The sequence below is a fragment of the Lissotriton vulgaris genome, chromosome 7, assembly GCF_964263255.1.
Source record: "Lissotriton vulgaris chromosome 7, aLisVul1.2, whole genome shotgun sequence".
In the NCBI taxonomy this organism is placed as follows: domain Eukaryota; kingdom Metazoa; phylum Chordata; class Amphibia; order Caudata; family Salamandridae; genus Lissotriton; species Lissotriton vulgaris.
This window is the reverse complement of record NC_141695.1, coordinates 1,706,199,189-1,706,223,922: the sequence shown is the minus strand read 5'-3', so window position 1 is coordinate 1,706,223,922 and position 24,734 is coordinate 1,706,199,189. Positions and strand designations below refer to the sequence as shown.

The following is a 24,734-nucleotide window of genomic DNA, read 5'->3' as shown; positions in this document are numbered from 1 at the left end:
AAAGATACAGCTAACTACTAATTGGAGGGGTAGCTCGGTTCTAGGAGTGGATGTGGATTGTTACTTCATTCTGATGTAATGATTTTCATAGCTGTGTGTCTTCAGCTTTCAGCTTTTTCCTAAAATGCACAAGGCAACGCCTTTGTATGGGCAAACAAGCGGCCGAGAATACTTAAAAACCTGTGTTTTCGACCACACGAAGAGGGGGGTTGGGGATCCCTGATCTTGACTGCTACTACAAAGCAATACAGCTGCAGATTCTCTTAGAATGGGCTCAGCCGGAATCTGAGAAGAGCTGGCTCTTCATGAAGCTTGCGCTTGGAGAAAAAGCTCTCTGGAAGGTCCCATTTCTTTGCAAGGCTTCTAGGCCCCCTGGTCTTTATGGCACCCATGTGGCTCGTGGCACACTAAAAGCCTGGGATGCTACAGCTCTCCGCAGTGGTCTGATAACCTTCCCCTCGCCTATTACGGAGAATCCTGACTTCTCTCTGGGCCTTGATTGGGAGACATTTCGCTAGTGGGACTCAGTTGGACATAGGTCTATTGGGCACTTTTTTTTATCTTGGTGGCCCCCGATCCTATGAGAATTTATAACCTGGATTTCGCAGACCCGAAACGGAGCATTACCATTATTTGCAAATAAGGCACCCCAAATCTGCCCCAGGAGCGGAGAGGTTCCTCACTCAGTATGAACGCTGGTTGCTTTTGAAACAACCCGCAAAGCGACTCATCACAGAACTTTACCATATCCTGCGCCCCGCAGAAATGGCGGTCAAGTCAGCAGGCCAAAGACGGTGGGAGGCCGAGCTTGGCAGGACCCTGACTCCTAAAGAATGGACTGATGTTTACTATAGAGCTCGACACTCAGCACGTAATACATCTAGCATTGAAACAGCCACTAAAATCATGACCTACTGGTATCTTACGCCCTCCCGACTTCACAAGAGCAAGTTCACCTACTTGCTGGAAAGGGTGCGAAGCTGAAGGCACACTCCTGCACCTGTTGTGGGAGTGCCCTACTCTCACAGCCTACTGGTCTCAGCTGCTGGACGAGATTGATAGCCATTTTGACACCACGCTTTCCTGCATATGTGGTCCTGGGAGTGTCAGACTGGCTTACCTTTCCCCTCAAATCCTGCAAGGGTAAGCAATTGGGTGTAGCGCTTGGGGCGGGCCTACAGAATATACTATCTCACTGGGGCACAGATAGAATACCGACAGTGCAGGGATGGTTACATCACTTGTGACATATTCTTGGTATGGAATGCATTTCCTTTTCACTTCATGGTGACTGGGCTACTTTTGCTGATATGTGGCGAACCTTTATCTCTCTGCTATGCACTGAATTCCAGGAGTTATCCTGCCTGAGATATCTACGGCTACTCTGCCTGCCTGGGTTGAATCACCGTATAGACTAACTGCCACTATCCAATGCAACAGTGCGCTAGGACTGCTTTTTGTTTTTGTGTGCAGGCATGTTAAACAGGGAGGAGACGGGAGGGGGTAGGTGAGAGCAGGGACAGGGAGGGGGGCGGCTGAGTTCTCTCTGTTGTTCTTTTATTGCTCTGTGCAGCAATATAACGGCTACCGGCATATGACCTAGGCCTTCTAATCCATTGCATTTGTTTGTCGATAACTCAATAAAAAGATTTCAAACTAAAATGGACTAGGCTGCAGTCCAGGTGAGTAAGTGGCCTATCCACATCCTGGCAACAACAAGGACTTGTTTTTTTCTTTTCTGCTCTCTGTCGTCTTGAGTTTGATTTTGCCCTGGCTGTGGGTGTGCTGAGAGCTGCCTGAGTTGCTGTAAATGTCATCCAGCTAGGCAAGGATGCCAGGTGTTAGGGGTTTATAGATGATGCCGCTGATTTGATGATGGTATGGAATGGCAAGGAAAGCAGGTGGAGTTTCATCGCATGGGGGGGGGTGATGTGGTCATATATCTTCAAGCCATAGTTGTCGTTCCTTATCGTTCTTATCTTGTGCACCCCACTCCTCCACAGCAATTACCTCCGCCTCAATTACTGTAACAGGACATACATATGTGTCTGATTTTATAGATCAACATTTTTAGTACTGAGAAAAATGTAATAAATGATCTTCACATTTTGATATGAGTTAGTGTACACGCCTCACTTATTAGAGTTGTTTTCGAGTATATACTTGTATTTTTAATTATTTTTTTTCACTATAAAACCATTCCATTGGGAGCACCAGTGTTGATATAAGCTGAGCAGGAACATATGCAAGACCTTGAGACATGGACATAGTAGCACTACTAATCAGGGTTATGAAGTGTGGGTGGCATGAGAGACACGCAGACTTGAGTGCAGAAGGGCATGCCGAACAAGAATTGGGAGAGAGCACACACTCACTTGTAAGGAGGACCCAAGTTATTATTATTAACTGAGCTTATAAAGCGCCTGGTTACACTAGTCAGTGTGTCCCCGCGCTAATAGTGGCCTGAAAGATCCCTAGTACAGCCTGAAGAAAGCAGTTCAATATTTGGAGAACAGATGTGTCTTGAGTTCCTTGCGGAAAACTTTTTCGGACGGCTCCATCCGGAGTCTGAGAGGAAGAGTGTTCCAGCTCCGTGCTGCCAGAAGGCGGAAGGATCTGCCGCCCATCCTGGCCCTGCAAGTCTTCGGGATACACATTAGCCCAGTGCCCTCCAACCGGAGGGGCCTAGTTGGTTTATACAATGTGAGCAAATTCCTCAGGAAACTCGAGCCCTTACCGTGAGCGATCTGATGGCCTATACACAGGATTTTAAACTGGACACGCTGCTTAGTATGAGATAGATATGGTGTACATATACCTGTTAGTGGGTAGGTGCACATAGATAAGACCATACACTCAAGGATCCAAAGCATATGTTGGCAAAAGGGAAGCAAGGGTGATATTGTGGTGATGAGTGAGAATCTTAAGCGGTTGGACTGATGACTGAGCAATCAGGATAGTTGAGATTAGTGTGCATGGATCGTGCTCAGGAAGTGCATGCTGTCCTGCTTGTACTAACGTTTTGTAGAGAATACGAGTTGAGAATTATGCACAAACGTGAGTGGTAAATCATTCGATGTTTGCACTGTTCTGTCTTCAGTTCCAGCACAGGGGGCATCGTCCCAGTATTCCACCTACCAGCAGGGTCAGGGACAGCAGTATGGAACCTATCGAGCTTCACAGACGGGGGCAGCAACCCAGCAACAGAGGCCGTATGGATATGAGCAGGCAAGTCTTCACAGTCCTCTGGCTGCAAATGGGATCAGGCAAGTCTTCCATGTGCTCCAAGAGCAGGTGGCACTAGGCACATTTTTATTTGTTATGAGTTCACGTGGGATCAAGCAGTGTGTGCTAAGTGCACAAGTGGGTTCAAACACTTTGTGCAGTGGGAGCAGGTGGGGCTAGGCCCAAGTATGTGCTCTGAGCAAAAGTCTGATTGTCTTTCTTTGGTGAGAATGAAAAAGCTTGTTGTAAATAGTCATATTAGTAAGGCCCTTGCCTGCAGTGTCAGCTAAGACCATCCCCTGCTCCAGCAGCATGGTCAAATGCTGGAGCAAATGATTCATCAACAGGTAAGGTAAGAATACCAAACTATCTGACAGTTCCATGTGTGTAGATGCCACAAGCTGCATGATGGGAATATGCTCACATTGCAGTGTTACAAGTGACGGAGAGTGAGGATGGTAGTTCTCTCACTACTTGTAGCACTACTGAACAATAGGTGAATTATGGTAAAACAGATAATTACAATTAATGGGTTGTGTAATCAGGAATGTTATTTATGTGAAGTAATATGTGCTGGTATGACCAGAACATTGGAGGATGGTAGGAAAGACGTAACTTTGTATTCCCAATTCTTTTTATTTTTCTGAGAAAATGGACATCAGAAATCAAGGTACTGGTATAGTTGTATCTGTATTGCCCTCACCAGCCCGGTAGCATGTAAATTAATTACCCCACACACAGAGCTCATCATTACACATCTTTATTCTCTAGAGCGTAACCTTTAACTGACACATACTGCGCCATGGATTTTATTAACCACACCCAATCACTTACTTCACTAAGCTATGGAGTTCGTTAAGGACTGCAGGGGTCCCGCGCTCTAGAATACACATAACGCTTCTTCTCCCTCTTTGTTAAATAAAAAGTACAGACAGAAAAGCCATGTATACATCATAGTTTTTCAATGAGTCGTCAAAGCGCTCAAATCACTCTTCCAGATCTCATAGTGTGAGGCGGAGGAAACACAGGAGAAACAACCGCAGCAGGCACTGGTGATCTAGACGCTGATGCAGTTCTGGGGCTCCCTGGCCCTCTGATGACAAAGTCTCACTCCGGATGTCTGGAGCCGACAAACTCCGAGGCAGGTGCTTGAAATATGAGGAATACATGTTAATGGACTTTCCAGGACAGTGAGCAGTCACCATGTGTCCCTTACTAGTCACAACTTGCAATGAATCGGCATCGAATGGAGCATCAGATTTGCATTTCTGCCTCCGTTTGACAAGGACATGGTCCCCTGTCTGAAACGTAATGTCCCGAGCACATCAACGCTTGTCTGCATAAATCTTCATTCTGTACTTGTGAGATGAATCAGTGAGTCAAACTTTCAGAGAGTCAATTAATCTTTTAGTGGTCCACTGGGGCAGTTTGGTACCCATGGTTCTACTGAACATCAGGGTGGCTGGGCTTTTGCAGGTTGTTGAATGAGGGATAGATCTGTAGGCACGAAGAGTAGAATGAGGAACTAACTTGAGTTTAAGCCCTTTTAGCGCAGCATGCTGCACAGCCTTCTTAAGAGTGCTCATAAAACATTCAACAAAGCCATTAGCCTGTGGCCATAGAGGTGTACTTTTCAAATGCTTGATATTCAAGTGAGTAAGAAAGTCTTTGAATTCCCGACCATTGAATGATGGGCCATTATCGGATTTTAGAATGGACGGAGCTACCCCAGGTTGCAAATATTCCTTCTGATCTTTCAATTACTCGATCATGAGTGATTGACGAGAGGTCTTTCACCAGAGGAAACCGGGAGTACTCCACTACAATTACCAGGAAATAATGGCCATTTTCAAGGGGCCCAAAGAAATTAATTGCAATTTTCTCCCAGACGTTTTTCGGAAGATCCGACATGTTTAAAGAATGTTGTGTTGTTAAAACAGTTGCACAAATGACAAGCCTGGAGGTCTCTCTCAACTCACTCATCAAGACGAGGGAATAAAACATGGTGTCAGAGGGCTCGCTTTGTGGCGACATTTCCACGATGTCCCTCATGTGCTACTTCAATGACTTGCTTACGTGGACTTTAAGGATTGCAAATTCTTGACCCTCGCAAGATAATCCCTTCTTGTGTAATGGACAGTTCATCATGCACATTCTTGAATTTCTAATATTCACTGTCAATATCAAGAGGTTGAGCATGTGTTCTTCAGGATTGATGCATAATAATATCTTTGAGGAGGACCATATTCCGGTCTGAATTGGTAGCAGTACTTATTTGCTCCAAGGACACAGCTGCAGGAGTGCTAGATCTCACAATAAATTTAACGAAGGCCGCGGCCAATTTGGAAGGGGTATCCTGGCACTGCATAGGCACTCAAGAGAAGTAGTTGGCAGGGTTTTGATCTTTTCCGGGTCGGTGCACAGTGGTGTAGTCCTACTCTTGCAGTCTTCAGCCCCCACCTCTCAATGCGAGGGGGCATGTTGGTCTTTGGATTGCCAAAGATAGTAAGCAATGTTTGGTGATCAGTAACAAGCGTACAATGTTACCCATACAGAAACACATTAAAGTGTTTGCAAGCCCACACAATAGCTAGGCTTTCTTGCTCAGGTTGCTAGTAAGCTTGTTCAGTCTGTGACAAACTTTGGCTAGCATAAGCTAGCCTTCGTGCTTTTGCATGCCCACCATGTTGGGCAAGAATCGCGCCCAAGTTCACTGGGCTAGCATCTACAACAATCTCTGTATGCAATTGCGAATGAAAGTAAGCCATTTCAGTAGCATTCTCAACTGCATGCTTAATATTCACGAAACGTTGATCACACTTCTGTGACCACTGAAATTAAACATTCCGGTTTGTTAACTCACTCAATGGGGCGCTCACAGCGGCAGAGTCATAGATGTACCTGGAACAGTAGCTGGGCATAACAAGAAAAGAACACAGCATGGTTACATCTTGTGGAACCTTGGCTGGATCTGAATTCATTTTCCCTTCCGAGAAAATGTGCCCAAATATTTTTTGTTTTGTTTTGTGAAATTTGCATTTTTCAGCATTCAACATAAGACCTGCACCAGCAAGTAGATGGCACACTTGTGTAAGGGCTCTATCATGTTCTTTCGTATGGCCTCAAATACTTGTATATCATCTCTGTAAAGAAAGCATGTGTGACAGGCTGTATAATGCAATGAATGACATCTTGGAACAGTTCAGCAGCTAAAGACACTCGAAACTCAATCTTTTGTTGTAGGAAGCTGGCTCTGTATATACTATACCAAAATGAGGTATAGTGTGCATAGAGTCCAGTGGAACCCCAAAGGTAGGCAGAGGTAAAAGTAGATTGCACCTTACTCTCTATTTGTGGTAGTGTGGACGAGCAGTAAGGTTTTAGCAGAGGGTAGTGTTAAGCACTTGTTGTACAACTCAATCAGCAAATGATGTCACACACTCAAAGACTGAACTCAGACCAATTTGATTTGTGTAAAAATATTAGTTATATTTATTTTCTAGAACCAGGCAAGCCTGGCACAGGTAAGTGTAAATGGTACTTTTCCCGGCAGGTTGATCAATACAAGCAAGCTGAATGAAAATGTCTTTGTTACAAGTTTGTAAATCTTTTCAATACAGTGGAAAATACTGTTAGATTACTTGTGATTACTTTACAGATTACTTTTTCTACTCAGAGTGATATGCCTAGATATCACAATAGGACATTTCTTAGAGAAAAGGTAAGCAAAGCAGTTTTTCGTTATTTGCAGTTTTCAAGTTCTCATTCAAGACCAACTGCACACACAACAATTTTCAAGAAAAGCAGTTAATGCAACCCTATGGAAGGAAATGTAGTTATCGGTTTGAAGGTAAGTACAAGTTTGTGGGAGTTGGCATTCTGGGGTTAGCACCAGGGTTCCCCCCGGGTCAAGGATGTACTCTTGAAACACCCTCAGCGGCACTAGGGCAGCCGGGTGCAGAGTGCTGAGGCCCAATATTATCCAATGGGGGATAGGGGGCCTCCGTTTGGTGGCTGGTCACGAGCAGGCCACTGGGTTGTGGGAGCAAAGCTCCTGGTGTTGGGCTCAGGGGAAAGGGGAGTCCCAGTTAGCACCCAAAGTACACCCGCAGCGGCGCAGGGGCAGCTGGGTGCAGGGTGATGTTTTGGTGTTGGCTACCCTGTTGTTTTTTAATGGGGATTCTACGGTTAAAACAAAGATTGCAGGCTTGGGGACGAAGATCTTCTGGAGATGACCACCAGTTGGAGAGGTAAGTTGGGATGCCTGGGGATGCTGCGATACTGTTGGTTGGGCAACCCAAGGCTGTGGGACGTCTGGTGCAGGGGTGTCTTTAGGCGTCTGGCTTTCTTACCAGCTCTGGTCACGGTCGTGGGGGTCCTCCAGAAAGAGACAGCAGGTGTTGTTTGGAGAGTCGAGGCAGGTCAGAAATCACAAGATCTCAGGTCAGGATCACCGGCGAGACCTCCTCGTGGTGTTGAGCCGCTCAAACTCGGGCCATAGGCGTGGGATGCAGAGTGGTGCAGAGTCAGGATTTTGCCTGGGGCCAGAGTCTGTTTGGTGAGCAAATCCGGTGCTCACGGGAGACAAAGTCTTTAGGTTGGAAGGCAGGGCAGGTCCTTGAGGTTGCTGGCTGCAGGACACACCAGGATTTGCTGGAGCAGGTTTAAGGTGGGGGCAGGCCGATAGGGCTGGGGCCAAGTCAGTGGGCGTCCTCCTCTTCTTAGCTCGGCACAGCTTTTTCGGTCCTTCTTCTTTTTTTCTTGATCGGTTCTTGTCTGAAGAGGCAATCTTCAGTGGTACCCCTAAATACTAGATTTAGGGGTGTTACAGGTAAGTAAAAGGTTGGGACCAATGGGTCCCTTCCTTGGGGTGGGTACACCCCCTATTATGCCACCCTCCAGTGGGACGGGGGCATATGCCTCACTCTGGTTGGCTGGGTCTCCCCATCTGCAAGATGGTGCGGACTGAGAGTTGTGCTTCATCTCGCCTCCCCCACCTTAGGGGTGGGGTTGGCAAAGGTGGGCACACCTCCCTTCCTCACTTGTTTTTCCCACCGATTCTCCCACCCAAAGTAGGGGCCAGTTGCTGGAAGCAGCAAAAGGCCTGGGAAGCTCACAAAGGCGGTAAGCTTTTGAAGATTCCCCTTTGTGGACCCTGCCCATCCTGAGGGAGGGGGCTTGGCACCTTGTCCCAGGATGTTCATTGTTTCAGACCCCCGAGAGGAGCTGGCTTTAGACCCAGGGATCCAGAAACATGTCTGGTGGTGGCACCTGGCAAGCAGCCACCCAGCCTGGACACTAGTGTTAAATCGTTTTTCAGGGGGCATCTCTAAGATGCCCTCTGTGTGCATTTTTCATTAAATCCCATACTGGTATCAGTGTGGGTTTAATGTGCTAAGAAGTTTGATACCAAACTTCCCAGTTTTCAGTAAAGTCATTATGATGCTGTGGCGTTCATAATGACAAACTCCCAGCACCATATACTCTTAATGGCATTACTGCACTTACAATGTATTTATTTATAAAGTTTTATATAGCGCAAACTTGATCCCGAAGGATATCAGAGCGTTTTACAATTTGAGGCAAAGGTAACAAATCAGAACATTATAGATAGATAAAGTGAGGGCAATAGATAGATAGAGTGAGGGCGATAGATAGATAGAGTGAGGGCGATAGATAGATAGAGTGAGGGCGATAGATAGATAGAGTGAGGGCGATAGATGCATGCATCTCTTCTGCTGCTAAGCTCTAATCATTACGCTCATCATCACAACATAAGCACAGAATTAATTAACGCTATGCATTATACTAAAAGCCTCACCAGTTCTCCCCTTACAGCTGCCCTCAGCATTGACAATGTTAACACCAGCACCCTGCAACCAGCCTTCAGTCGTGAAGTAGGAAGATTGCCTTTTCCCAACAAGAAGTACACAACCTCAAAACAGCTGGTTTAAACAATTTTCTTTGTACAACTACATGACTGATATTCATAACGAATGCCAAAGTACAGCTTGGCAACAAAATGCATGTTGGCAGGCCAAGGACTTTCGAAATCAACTCATTGTTGCGATGAAGGGTTCTTGCTTAAGATAATTGGACAAATTCTAGTCTTGTTCAGCCTAGATGCAACTAGGTATCAAGTACTGATTTATATCCCCCGCAGCACAAGAGCTCATCAGTTAAGATTATGGCATTGTGATGTCCCCTTACTCCAAAACAAGGTCACTATTCAGGGTTTTCGTGAGTCGGCAGAACCGAGCCGAGTCGAAGAACCGAGCATAACACTGACTGTAGAGCTCATACTTACTTGGTAAATCCCATCAGGGCTCAATACGCCTCAGACTTCACCCACAACAGTACCCCATCCCAAGACATCTGTGCCTCCCAAAGTGAGGCACAGATACACTCATACACCTGTACCCTCACACTGGTACAGTGCACCCAGCTAGATGGGTGGCTGACCTGTACCACGGCAGTGGGTTGTAGGCATGGCGCACAGGGATGTGTGCTATGTCAACTCTTCACTTTGTTCTGCACCAAACATGCAGTCTGCAATGCATGGCAGTGTGTGTGCGTAAAGGTACATGGCCTCTAAGGGTTGCACAATAAGTGCTGCAGCCCTTAGAGGCCTTCCCTGGCCACAGTGCCCTTGGTACCTGTGGTACCATATACAAGGTGACTGATCTGTGGCCAAAGAGTGGCAATTGGGTTTTGTTTTTAATGCAGTTTAGGGAAAGAACATAGGCCCATGGTACCTGTTTGGCAGGAACCCCTGGCACACTCAGTCAAAGTGCATCAGCAGTTTAGTAAAAAGTGGGAGCAACCAAGCAAAAAGAGGGCACTTCCTTACATTTGTATCTAAACAAACAACATTAGTTTAAAAGGTAGTGATGTACCTGCAATTTTCTTCCAGTTCAAGCTAATATCTTTTGTTCAGATCAAGGGGCGAAAAGACTTTGGCACCATTCAACTGGGTAATCAAATTGGCAATGTGCGGACCTGGGTGTCGTTCTCTTTTGATTGCTTTGTTTGCTTGATGCATGTCAACACAGATATGCTTAGACCCTCCACTGTCCTTTTTAGGTACCACAAATATCGGCGACACCAATGGCGTTGGATCAGTAGAGCGCTCAATGATATCATGTCTTAGTAAAGTCTCAGTGTCTTTTTCAACAGCCTCCTATAAATGAAATGCAGTTCAACAATGTTGTTGAGCAACAGGACCAATGTCCTCAATAATGTGGAGCTGCACCTTCATTGTCTTGAGCTTTCCTAATCCATGGAACAATGACAAAAACTGATTCATTATGTCGTGATAAGCATTGATTTTGTAATGCACAGAAATTAGTCCAATGTCAGCAGCAGTGCTGAAGCTGAGCAAACATGCACTCGATGAAGTGCCTTGAAGGACATATATTGGATCTTGTACCTTCGTCTTTTTTAAATTTATAGTCGTCACAAGTGAACCATGACTTTGCAACGGTATTGAGGCTGCCCCATGTATATTTTGGTTTTCGATGGTGTGAGACAGGGCACCAACGCCAGTTCACTGTACTTTTCAGCTGGCATGATATTTATCGATGCACCACTGTCTATGATAGATGTTATACAACCACCGATTCTTTTCCGACTTGTATTCTTTCCTGCAAAAAATTAGACCTACATGTGCACATCTTTCAGTAGTCCGCAATGACACCGCACACCCTTCTTCTTCACTGTTGCTCAACAGTGATGTTGAAGAACCTTTCAATGAGGAATTCGATGACAATCTGCCTCTTTAAGTTTTTACTTACTGGAACTGAAGTTGCTGTTTACTCCGGTGGGCGTGACTAGAATGTTTCTGGAATCATCTGGCAGCCATCTTCTCTTCATGACAAGAAGCACTCACTTTTTCTCTCGCTTTACGAACTGTTACAAAATGGGTTTCTTTAGCGCAGCATTTACATATCTGCCCAACGGCAGGACATTTACCTTCCTGTGGAAAGGAAAATCCACATAAAAACACAGTTTCCTTTTCTTCAGAGACATCACGTTGCGGCCTTCTACCTTGTGTTTTTTCTTTCTTTTCATACTCCATGCCGATTCACTCTGGGCTCCTTCTGCCTCCATGTCAGCGACTTGTTTGTCAGCAAGTTCTTCAGCTCTGGCCACCATGACCACACAATACAGACTTAGCGTTTCTCTCAGCATTTGGCGTCTGAAGGAATCGGACAGGCAACCATCTATGACTCTAAGAAGAATGGCCTCTTTGTCATTGAATTCGTTGAACTTACATTGTTTGATGAGCATCTCAAGTCTTTCAACATATTCATTCGTTTCACCATCTCTCTGTCTCTCCTGGTTGAAGATATACCTTTGATAGTCAACGTTCGGCATCGGATTGAACTTGACGTTCATTGCCACCTTGAAATCCTGGTGAGATAGTCTGTTCACCTACGCTATCTTTTTTTATCACTTCCTTTACTCCTTCACCTGCTAAGTTAATAAGATATTTGACGTTTTTTTTTTCATCGGGTATTTCTAGCACATCAATTAAATCATCAAAGGTTTCGATCCGCGCACTTCCTCAAGTGCCAAGACTCTGCGTTTTGGCAGTATCAAATGAAGATGGTGATATTAAGAAAATGGCGGTATCATACTTTGTGCTGTTTCCTGCAGCTGCTGACAGGATGTTATGCTGTTCAGGCAGCGCTTGGCCTACAGCGTCTTCTGGCCCAGTGCCACTGCTGCAAGCATCAACTCTGATTAGTGCTTGAACTATCATGCCCAATGGGAGGTGGTGAGGCACCCTCTTATTCTTTGACGGTTTGTAGCGGTTTGGTCTCATTCTAATTCTTCACCACTCTGTCTTCTGCTTTGTACCTTTTTCTCTGCCTTTTGTCTTTCACTGCATTTATCTGCATCTCCTCGCAGCATTCTCATGCATCTGGCTGTCGCCGCTTGTTGGGCTTTCTGTACCTGGCGTTCACTGCCTTTAGCGTTACTGTACTGTATGACTGATGGCTCTGTGTTAAATTGTGGCATCATACTTCGTATCTTGGTCATATTAGCATGAAAGTCTCTAAACCGTAAGCCGGCTTGCCTTTTATATTTTTCCTCTTCTGTCCTTTTTGTTGTTTCCTTTGACAGGCTACGTACTCTGGAATTGCCCCACATTTTTACTGTGCTGTTCAGCAGCAGCGCCTAGATCTACTGACAGGCGACTCACCCTAAGTGAACTCCCAAATCTCTTTTGCTAGGGTTCATCATAGCCAGTCATCCCCTATTCTTTCTTCAGGGTAAATTTCCCCTGTTATTTGTAACTGGCCTCTCTCTCCTCTTTATGTTTTGTTGGCTGCCTCCTAGCAACAATGGCCTTCTGTTGGACTCTGAGGTTAATCCACATCCACATCTTGGCCAGTCTCATATCTCCTAACCTTGGACTCTATTTATTTATTTATTTATTTTTCACATTTTTAGAGCGCACTGTTACCAGACGGTGTCCTGTCGCTGACTGACCACTCCTAAGCCTGACCTGAAGCTTATTGTTTAAAGAGCCATGTTTTCAGGGCCCTCCGGAAGGACATCAGATCCGGTGCTAGTCTGAGGACCAGTGGTAGGGCGTTCCAGGCTTTTGCTGCTCCCAGGGAGAAGCTCCTTCCTCCCCACCGGGCTTTCCTGACTCTTGGAACCACAATTGTCCCCTATTCGACTGATCTCAGCGATCTGGCTGGTTTGTACCACTGGAAGAGCTGGGCCATACAATGAGGGCCTACTCCTTTGAGTGCCTTAAATACTACACAGAGCGCTTTGAATATGATTCTTTTGCGCACAGGTAGCCAGTGTAGTTTCACCAAATCCTGGGCGACCGAGGCAAATTTCGGTGTACCCGTAATCAGCCGGGCTGCCACGTTCTGCAGGATTTGGAGTTTGTTGAGCAGCCCTTGTTGAGCATTAAGCAGCAAGCTGTTGCAGTAATCCAGGCGGGACATAATCAATCCCGTCACCACTGTCTTCCTGCACTCATCTGGAAGAAAAGGCAAGACTTTACGTACTGTTTTCAGAACGTAGTGGGTTGCAGAGGACAGCGCATTTACTTGAGGCCTGAATGACAATGTATCGTCCATCAGGATCCCAAGATTTTTAACCTTAGCGACTGGGGTGGGTGGGACACCCATTTCCTCCGGCCACCACCTTGGTGTCCAGAAATTCTCTCTGGCCCCAAACAGGAGAACTTCTGTCTTTGATGAGTTCAGCTTTAGGCAGTTCTCTGCCATCCAACTGCTGACCGCACGCATGCAGTTTTTAAACCTGTTAGCCGTGCCTACCTCTCCCCCAGGTAGCAGTGACACCACAACCTGCGTGTCGTCCGCGTATGATGTTAAATTAAAGCTGAATGATCTAATAACTGGGGCCAGAGAGGAGACATATATGTTAAAAAGAGTCGGACTCAGGGATGACCCCTGAGGGACCCCACAAGGGAGCACAAAAGGGTCCGACTCTAGATCTCCTAAGGCCACCACCTGGCTCCTGCTGGAAAGGAAAGCCTGCAATATCTTGAGAGCTTTACCCTGAATCCCACAGGCCCCTAAACAGTCCACCAGTAACCTGTGGTGGACCGTATCAAAGCTGCGGACAGGTCCAACAGGATCAAGGCGGCTCTGCCTCCTGCATCCATCACTGTTCTGATGTCTACACTCGCCAGAATGTGGCTGAAGTGACTGCATTTCAGACGTCTCACTCTTCCTGCTTTTGCCTAAAGCACCATAAACACTAGTCCTCTGGGGACAGTGAGCTATACATCATTTGAACATTCTGGGGATACTGGGCACCAGCACTGAGTAAAAGCAGTGCCATGAAATTACCCTATGCTGGGTTTGATTTCTCCAGCACAAGTTGTAGACCAAGCGTTGCACAAGCCTTACTGCTGCTACTTCTAAAGAAATAAGGAGTTGACCTGATTGCAAGAGGAGAGCAGGGTTGCTCCTGCAAGAAAAGGCCTGCACAAGGACCAGCTGAAAAGAGAATCTGAGCAGATGGGGCATAAAGAGCCCAGGATTGCTAAGAAGCCTTTCAGGCCTTCTCAGACTTCAGGGCCCAAGCATCATCTGGGCAATAAAACCTTAAAGAAGTCTGGATAAGTCAGCACCATCCCCTGTTTGCTCCATATGTTTTAGGACCTGGTATCACCCTCGTCTCACCAGAAGGACCTGCCTTCATGCGCCTAGCATAGTTCTGTTGACTGGCAGAGGAAATAATGATGCTGAAACCGCCAAACCATCTCTCATGCCCCCACAGCTCCAGAGAAGATATCATTTATTGATGTGATTGATCCCGAACCCTAAAGTGACATTCCTTGCAACAACTGATACAGGCTTGGGTGCCACCAACACCTGCTGATTCGAAGCGGCTATCAGACCGCTACCTGGTAAACTCAGGGTGCACTCAATGCAAGCAGGAGCTGCCACCGCAGCTTTATCAAGAGATAACTCCATTTCTGAGATGTTTAATGATGCAACCCTGAGATTCTTGTACGCAAGATGGATTGTACGTTTCATACAAACATTTTACGCACATGTCGGTTCTCAGCGTCCAACTCAACTGCTTACAGATTCAATGCACAGGGAAGGTGCCCCCATGGTTTTCTTGGAACAGTCCTACTTCTAACATTTGCAAGATGGTTGCCTAGTCCTTTGTTCGTACATTCACAAAACACTACTGGTCAGATTATCATGCTAGTGCAGAAGCTCTAGATCATTTTTCTTTTAAATTTGCTTACAAGGCACACACTGCAAAACATACTTGCTTCTATGCTCATATAGACAAAATAGGAGCATCATGGCAATGGATTACTGAGGAAAATGCACCATTAGAAGGCAAATGAGAGGGATACTGAGGGTATTATTTGAAGGGCGTATAATCATGTTTACATGATCATGGCTTGCTGTACACCAAACTAATGAGGCATAAATATAAATGGTACTATGCACATAACAATACAGGAGAGGCCTATTCCTGTCTGCTAAAGTCAAGTTTTGTGATGCAGTGTATGCTGTGGTTTATTTCTTGCAAGTATTTTGAGGGTTGTGCCTTTGAGACATTTGTATGTGAAACAGGGATTCTTGAATAGGATTCTAACATTTACTGGAAACCAGTGTAAACTTTTGAGGTGAGTTGCTTTTGGGTAGTTTTTTTCAGGCCACCATATAGTAACCTGACTGCATTTTGAATAGCCCTTTGCTAGAGTATGCTAGTTAACCTTTCTGCAGAGCCCTGATCGTCTAGTTTTGAGTTGATCAGTGGCCACCCTATATTGGGGTGTTATTGTGGCAGCAGAAGGAAGGGTTTGTCTCAGTAGTCCGATTTGGTGAAAGGAGGTTTTGCAACTACTGCTCCCACTTTATAAAGTCAGACTCCCACATTATGCGCAGATTTTGCGCTTTAGATTAATGAAAATCAACCCCAAAAAAGATGAGGGGGGGCGGGCACCATTATTGACGAGATGTCTGTTGTCCTCTCTCCATGTCTTGATATGTTTTAGTCCAAGTTTAATGACTTCCTATTGGTTGGGATGGACTGTTTTTTAAGGTAAATCTGGGCGTTGTCAAACAGCTCGAAAAATACTATTTCGCTCGTCTTCTTACGTTACCCAAGCTGCATCACTTTTGGGAAGGTGGGGGAACTGTTTTACAGTATGTGCATTACATATGAATCTTCTATAGATACACATTACACAGAAGAAATGTAACTTACCTGTAACCACCAGTTTGTAGATTTTTCTGTGGACGAGTCAAATGTGACCTATCCACCTCCTCTTGGACAGTGTTAAAAGAGGACAACCTTTGTAGTAGTTTTCCCAGGTCTAGTCTGTTCAAGAGTGTTGTGGGCTTCAGGGCCAGGTGGGCACAAGACATTTTAGTCCTGCCTTAATCCCATCCAAAAGACATATAATAATTAGGACCAACGCTAGCTTGCTGGAATGTGCAAAACACATGAATCTACAGCAGAAAATGTTTTAAACCGATTGTTACAGGTAAGTAACATTTGTATTATTATGGGTGCTGGAAAAGACTTCACAACAGATATTTTTTTGCTTGGAAAAGATACAGAAAAGTCAGTGTATATTGGCTCCCATTCTCTGATGCATATAGCCGGTGTCACAAGAGTGTGCAGCTTCAATTTAGTTTGTGATGCAGAGAGAGCATGTTTAGGGAGGTTAAAGCAATAGTTTCACCACCAGCCATCTTGAAAAATTGGCCAGAATGCCCAGATGTCAGGTTGTTTGTAATTGTTTGTTTGGAATCATCTGATGTCACTTTGGTCCTAAAGCCATTGTGTCAGGCGTCATATGATGTCACTTCCTGTGGTGTAATTGTTTATGCTGCCCTGAGATAACCCTCCTGGGGTGATTCGTGCATGTTATAAGTTAAATTAACATAACATAGCATATGCTTATCAACATACCATTTCATTTGGCAACACTTCCTGTATTTACTTCTGAGCAAGGCTCGGGACAATGACCGTCCATACGGCTCAAGGAAGTATTTGTATGTTAACTGTGACATCAGTACAGCCTGACCAGTCTTCTGGTTCCCAGGCTGGCATCGCTGTTCATGCTCGCTGTAACATGATCAGGGCACATCTTTGACCATCACACGCCTTTCGATCATACATGTAGCCAGCAATCCTTTAGACAAGGCAACAGTGGCACAAGGACATGCCTGTGCTTCATCAATACATTCAGCAGTGCTCTTTGGCTGAATGAAGTGACCCAAGATCACAGACACCCGCCTCTGTTCTCAGTGACATCCAAGTGCCTACTGTGAGTGCTGGGGCTAGAGAGAAACTGCAGGCACTTCATCTTTGAATGTTTCTAAATATGCTTCAATTTCCACAATGTTTTCTACAGGGCTCTTTATTACAGAAACTTGTCAGTGCCCATAAATTTAAACTAATTGGTGCAGCTGTATCTGAGGCAATGACAACCTAAAGTTAGCACACCTTTTCTATTAATATTCGTGTTTTAATGTCAATTTTTCCCACCCACCTTTCAAACTCTCCCAATTCCTGTGCAACAATTATAACTTTCAACAGTTTAGTCTGCTAATCATTTGATTTAGAAAGTCTGGTGAGCACTGGCACAATTATTTCTGAATGTCAAATCGTGCCTGTGCATGTGTAAAACAGTGCAAGTGCTGACTGGCATTGCACGCATGAGACCGATCTTGCGGCTCACCATGCGTTGAACACTCTCCAAGACACCTGAGCAGCTACATTTGTATGCTAGGTGCCCTTTATACAAGCACCTCGTCAAGACAACTCTAGTGATGTGTTATGGTGCATGAGTTCCAGATATTCATTGTAAGCAGCCGTGCTGAGAAACCTAAAGGCTTTCTGTGGTCCGAAGAAGAGACGTTTGTAGCATGGACTTTGTGCAGGATTCGTACGTTGATCTGTTGATCTGAAGCGGTTTTCTGTATCTTATAGGTCCCCTAATGTTGTATCTTCTACTGGTGGTCACATACTGTTATAACATTCTAGTCTCTCTCTTTCTTTCTTTCTCTCCTTTGTTTTCTTGCAGGGCCAGTATGGAAACTACCAGCAATAGGGCCTCTGGGGCCACTGCCAGAATGCTGTCAATGGCAAATGTGTAGATACGTCTGTCTACAGACCCGGCTGCCTGGATTGGTTTGATTCACACTGATGTTTCGGTTACCTCTCCCTTTAGCACAATGCAGGTTCTGTACGTGAAATTCCTTCGTTTCATGCTGGATTTGGAGCCTGCCGCTTCTGGTAACCAGACAAAGCTTTAGACGGTGGATATATTTGGTGCTGTGTATAGTAGTACTGTCTGTTGATAGAACAAGTGTGTCCCTTCCCTCACTCGCTTTTACGTCCATATGTGGTGTTGCTGTATAGCTGTTCATGGTCACTGCTGCACACGTAAGGCACGCCAGGAGCTCCTTGGAAGCGGAAGACCTGGGATAGGCTTGGACTTCTCCAGACTCATAGCATGCTCTTACGGTCTTCATGCTCAGAAAAGGCACCCAGAAGGCCCACTCTCTGGTGTATGTGCTCATCTTCTTCTGAGCAGATTCTCAGCTTGTATACTTACAAGAAACAACGACAGAGCCCAGAAACAGCATGATCTTTTTTCTACTAACAACATATAGTCCACCTCCTTGGGAAGTACTTTTTTCATGCGGAGTTCCCAGCAATGCTGTTTATGCACTTCAGAAAGACCTGCTAAGCCGAACGCGAATCTATATCATGAAGAGCAAGCTTCCTTTCAATCACATTGTGAAAGCATTCCTGTGTTGTTAAAGATTGTGTACATAGGGATTCTACATCTTTTGAGTGGTTGTGTAGAGGAAGCTTCAAGAAGGATGGGGTTGTGGACTCTGCTGAGTCACGCGGATTCCAGGACATTCGCTTTCAGCTGCGGCTTTTTTAGACTCTCAGATAAGTAACCAGGGATGAGCCCTGCCTGTCTCAATGAGTCGACGATTGACCAATGCTGCTTATTCGAAGGCAGGCAGACTGTACTCTAAGGTGTTCACTCTTTAGCTGCAAACCTTCTGAATGTTGTGCTGAAAGTGGGGGACCAGCCTAAGCAAATGGTAATTGTTTGAAAGCTTTTGTTTTACTTCACCTGCAGCGTTAACTCCACTGTGATAGAGAAGTGAAGCTTTCGAAAGGTGCTGAAAGAGTTCATCTGGAAAGGGCAAGAAAAACTACTGTACATCATCGGCATAGTAAAGATAATTCCCTGACGCTGAGGCAGCCAGGCCATCACATGCCATACATTGCTCTGAAGCTAGGGATTGTGCCTCCCTCTAACTTAGTCAGTTGTGCAGTGACTAAACTACTCCAGCTGCACTCACCCAGTTATCGAGTGCCACCCCTGTGTGCAGTTATGTGCTCATACTCCTTCGCATTCTCCTGATCAGACCAAACCCTCAGCCATTAGCCAGTTTTACTCCCACCCCTAGTGGCTATGTCTGACTCTTCTTTCATTCCATCCCCACCGCTGGCCGCAAAGGCATGATGACTACACCACACCTCTTACAAGAGGTGTGGCCTAATCCTCAACTGATCAGGTCACACCTCCTAAGCTTTGTGGTTTGGATACACCCACTCCTTGAAATGAGCAAGGAACAGATTGGCTCAATTCACAATCCTTCAGTGAGATGAGGATTGCTTTACAGTCCCAAAAGTTCCTAAAATTTACCATGTCTTCGTCTTAAAATATTAAAATCACTGCGGCTATACTTTTACCTTGGCAGAGCCTTCTCGGCTCCCAGCTCTTGTGAATGGTCTTTGCGATCTAAAGCTGAGGTATTGACTCCTATGTAGTCCTTGGTAGTCCATCAGTCTAGGTTACCCGGGCAGGTGTCGCGATATCGCTGCATATCGACATCACTATAGTCATGTACTATATTGATGTCATGCAAGCTCACTTTGGCAAATTTCTATGCTGGTATCGCCTGTCTCGAGCTCTATAGAGTCTGGGCTTCTCACCACCTCCATTGTCTTCTGTTATTTTGTGTTCTCTTCCATTGTCCAACCATTTCCTTTTCCATGCTTCATTGAATTTGTGTGTGTGTGTGTCATTTTTCTAGTCTATCTCTTCTATCCTGTATGCTGTGTGTACACTTTTTGCTGATTTCTTATCTGTGGCGTTTGGTCTCTTTTCTGTACTTTTTATCTTTATCTCTGAGAATTTATGTGTCTTTTTCAGTCTTTTTCTCTCTATTCCTCCACCTTTCACTCTTTTTTTGTATGTCTTTCTGACATTCTACACATCTCTTGTTTTATTTTCCTCCCTATTACCTTGTAGTTCTATTGCTCCTCACTTTCTTTGAACAATGTTATAGACAGGACTTTATTTGTGTGGAAGAACTGTCACTACTGGTAGCACAACTCTCAATCGCTTTCTGATTTTTCAACCCTTATTTCTGGTTTCCACAGTGTGAAGGTTGAACCCAAATTAACTCCTTTGAGAGACATAAGTGAACAATAGGAGTTGATGGGATACTTGGTGTGGAGGCAGGGTGGCCCCTCTTAGGGTCTGATGTGAAGCCACAAAAGCTTCCTACAGATAGGAGGTGAGGGTGGTGGTGCTGCTTCTCCTGATTGGATCAATGGTGAACATCCTGGTGTCAAGCTGAAGGCCCAGCATGGCGGGTCAGGTGAGATCGCAGGAGTTCCTGTCACTCAGTGGTGTTATCTGGCGATTCGTTTAGTACTGTTGGTTTGTTCGCCATTGCAACTCTCTATCCTATTAAACCTGCAGAGGTGGCGCACCTCAGAATAGATGGCAGAAAATTGATGGTACACCACCAGTGCTGCGCACGACGCGTGCACCAGCATGTTCTGTGAGACACACACATATGGAGTGCTAAATGAAGCTCGTGTTCCATCTTTGCTTTGCAAGACACTGTAGCTTCAGCATGCGGCTGTAGGACATTTGCGCCACTATTGGTCTGTGAGATATATGACGTTTTTATATGACTATTTTTTAAAGTTTATATTAAGTTATAATTTTTTTATCTTGGAACGTGCGTGAAAAAAGGCTGTCTATTACAATTTGTGTTTTTTTAATGTGAACGTTGCACATCTGGTGCCCTGTCACCTGTCCTGTTTGTGTGCTTGGTGGATGTCTCGTGCTGTCCCATGGGAGCACTCTGAGGCTCTGTCACTTGTCACTGTTATGTGTCAATTTTGTCCTGTTGATCGTAGTCACTATTTCCCGTCTCCATCAACCCCTTGTTTTGCTTTTAGCTCTGTTATTAATCCGGTACTCCTAGTTGCTATGACTGTCTTTCGACCAGCGTGCCGGTCTTTATTTTTCAGTGACATAATCCATCGCAGTTTTCTCTGAGCAATGCCTGGTGTTTTTCATCTTGTATTTCCCCTTCTGTTAAAGCAAAGGACGAATTAGGAAAACCCCAATATATGTCATAACATAAGTCATGCTTACCCCCCCTATATCTGTTCCTGCCTTTGCTGCTGAGCTGTCCAGTTAGTTGTGCTTTCTGGCCACAGTTGTTGCCCACAAAGAGATCACAGCTAGTGCCCCTTTGACCCACCCAAGCAGGGAATGCAGAGTTAATCCATCGAACCACTGTTCCATAAAGTCCACTGTGGATCATTTGTCAGGGGTGACATCCACATATTCTGGGACAAAGTTTGAAAAACGCCATATTTTCTCTGAATTTCCAGTGTCTGTCGACAGTGCGGTTTTGGCTCTTTAAAGGGCCGTGGATTAATCATTTACACCCCTGCACTGAAAGATAAAAGTCTTTCCTCATTACATTGGAAAATCATATTTTGAGGTTGACACAAGCGTACCTGTTTTTCTCATAGATCTTACTTTCATAATCGCTAACATAATAAACACACCTGCAGGCAATATACCAAAGCTTGCCCCTTGTTCTGAATAATTAAATAACTGGAACTACTTTTTTTTCTTCCAACATGGCTGACAGAACCAACATTTGGCACAGCCTTTGCGGGCCATGCCTGTCAAAGCTCTGTGTGGCCTCCCTTTGAAAACTTGACAGGTCCTCCCACTATCCTGCCTGTCATACCCTGACATGACCTATCCATCTTTTCCATCAAAGCTCTGCTCAGCCCCTAAGCAGCCTGCCTGTCAAACCTTGGCACGAGCTATAAACAACCTATCCGAAAAAACGCAGCAGAGCCTACCAGGGGCACGCCTGGCAAACCATGGTACGAACTATAAGCAACCTGCCTGTCAAACCTTGGAACGGCCTATGAGCGACCTGTCCATAAAAGATCAGCAGGGCCTTCTAGCAACACTTCTGTCAAATCATGGTATGAACTATGAGCGACCTGTCCGTAATAGCTCAGCAGAGCCTCCCAGCCGCATTCCAAATCATGGTACGTACTTTAAACAAACTGCCTGTCAAACCTTGGCGCGACCTCTGTGCGACCGGTCTGTAAAAGCTCAGCAGAGCCTCCCAAGACGCACGCCTGTCAAATCGTGGTACGAACTATGAGCAGCCTGCCTGTTAAACCTTGGCACGACCGATGAACGACCTATTTGTAACAGCTCAGCAGACTCGACCAGCGGCACGCCTGTCAGACCGCGGTACGAACTATGAGCAGTCTTGCCTGTCAAACCATGGCAAAACCTATGAGCGACCTGTCCGTAAACGCTCCGAAGAGCCTCCCAGGGGCACGTCTGTCAAATCGCAGTACGAACTATGAGCAGCCTGTCTGTCAAACCTTGGCAAAACCTATAAGCGACCTGTCCTTAAAGACTCAGAAGAGCCTCCCAGAGGCACGCCTGTCAAATCGCAGTACGAACTATGAGCAGCCTACCTGTCAAACCTCGGCATGACTTATGAGCGATCTCTCTGTAAAAGCTCAGCAGAGCATCCCAGCGGCACACCAGCCAAACCATGGTATGAACTATGAGCAACCTGCCTTCAACGCTCAGCAAAGCTGCTCTGCAGCCTGCTTGCAAAATTGTGGCAGACTGCGAGCGCCCTGCCTGTTAAAGCTCCTCACAGCCGTGCAGCACTCGGTCGGTCAAATGTTGGCAAAGGCTCCGAGAGTCCTGCCTGGCATCGTTTCTTGCCTGCATTGTTGAATGGCCAACATTCTCTGTCTTTGTTTCATCTGACTCTTTTTCTCATCTCTCCCTTTCATGCAGGAAGGCACCAGCCTGCTTGTTGGTTTGTTTTTCGTGAAATGTGATACCTGCCTCTTTGAAAGTACATCAATATTGAGTTTTATTTAATATTTATTAATGTGTGCACTTTTTAAAAGTATATGTACAGCGTACGTCTTGGAAGGATGCCTGCACCTCAGTCTGTGTGATCTCTCCAAGAGATTAGAGGTGTTGCAGTTGGGTAAATAATCTTTTTAAGAGCTTTATTTGTTATTTTATTAAGTCTTGCAATTCCAGAATTCTGGCAATGTTAAGGTTACGTTGTTTGTACTTGGTGGGCCGGATCCTACCAACAACTGAATTGCATTATGAGAACATTCCCTCTCTTTTCACAGGCAGCGATTGGCTGGGAGAGAAGGTAGTTACCATTTAGCACTCCAAGGGCATCCCAGATTCTCAGCTAAATCAAGTGCAAACTCTACCCTGCAAATAATATTTGCACCAGTTTGCAGTTGAGTTTTCCGTGCATGGTTTTGCACTATTACTGGCATCATATGTGTCGGTGAGTTTAGTGCTCTGTTTTACCGCCTGTTTATGACAGTGGGTAAAGCACAGCAAAAACCCAAGTGGATCAAAGCTGTTGGTGCACAGCCCTTAATCTGTGCTATTCGTTAAAGGAGAGCAAACATAAATTCACCTTATCGAATGTTTGTATTGACTTTTAAATTATGCCCTAAATGTTGCTTGAAGGTAACATCTAATGAGATTAGACTTGTCACTTGGAGGGGCCTGTGAATTAAATGTGAACAGATTTACTCATTGTAAATTAGTGCTTTCCTGGACTCATTTTGATGTGTGCTTTTTATTATGTGATCTTGAGGGACAGAGCTTTTCCCCTGGAATGTTTTGTTCTGGAAAAAATACTGTAGATAATGTTGCAAGTGCAAAAAAAGGTGAAGGTCGAAGTGTTGTGAGTGTGTGAAGACATGCTTAAGAAGCAGAGTGCGATTTTTCATTTGTATTGTATATTGTGATTAGAAATCTTACATTCAGTATGCCCTGAATGTTTTTTTGCAAAATGAGGACTGCTAAAAAAAAACCCTAATGATGAAACATACAGGTTCATATGCTTTTGCCCTTGGAACACTTATTGTGGGTTCATCATTGGAACATGTTTTGGTACCATAGACGAGGGGCGCTCTCTCAAATGTTACTCCATGTCATTGAAAGACCTGTAAGACCAATCCCTCTGGGCCTCATTCGTAGGGTGAGGATCAAACCGTGCACCCGCGTGTGGAGTGCAGCAATGAGGAGAATACTGATCGATTAAAAACTTTAAGGTGCCCCAAAATCTTGAGAGCTAGAAGAGGCCCAATGCACAGTCTGCAAGGGGCTTTTTGTGCAACAGTGGGATTGGATGATTGAATTAAAGCTGGTTTACCTGTACTGTTTGATTGTGATTTTTGTTTATAACATACAAAGTTGCACTGCAATGTGTATGCAGCATTCTAAGGGTCGGCGAATCAGACCACTCTACAACTTGTGTTTCTGGTGAAAGTAATGTCTTCCTCTTTTACGTGCTTTGGTTTTTGCTGCACACGCCCGGGCTGCATAATACAGGGGGTAGAAGAGCTTCACCGCTGTGATGACCAGTGTTTTTTATGTCACTTGCACGAATACTTTGAAAACCCTACCACGGTTGTCTCGTGAAAATGCCTTCTGTCACTTTTGTTACAGCTGACCCAACCCAACTTTATCATCAAGCATCAACTCAGGAAGCTGTCAGGAAGACAACAATGTGTGAAATATCTTCCTACTTAGGTGTTCTTTGACATCACTACCATCAACCATCCAGCCCTGGTAAAACTGACAGCACACAAAAAAGAAA

General features: G+C 45.2%; 1 protein-coding gene across 2 annotated transcripts in view; it reads left to right on the top strand.

Moving 5' to 3' along the window:
- The window catches only part of SS18L1 (SS18L1 subunit of BAF chromatin remodeling complex), a 79,778-nt gene extending 55,486 nt beyond the window's left edge, over window positions 1–24,292 (top strand). Inside the window, exons 10-11 of one of the 2 annotated variants that reach the window (XM_086932865.1) lie at window positions 3,101–3,228; window positions 17,786–24,292. In XM_086932865.1, the coding sequence (XP_086788991.1) occupies window positions 3,101–3,228; window positions 17,786–17,812 (155 nt within the window). In that variant the 3' untranslated portion in view covers window positions 17,813–24,292. Of the gene's footprint in view, window positions 1–3,100; window positions 3,267–17,785 lie in introns of both variants that reach the window. The other variant, XM_086932864.1, reaches the window with a different exon arrangement.
- The last annotated feature ends 442 nt before the right edge of the window (window positions 24,293–24,734 follow it).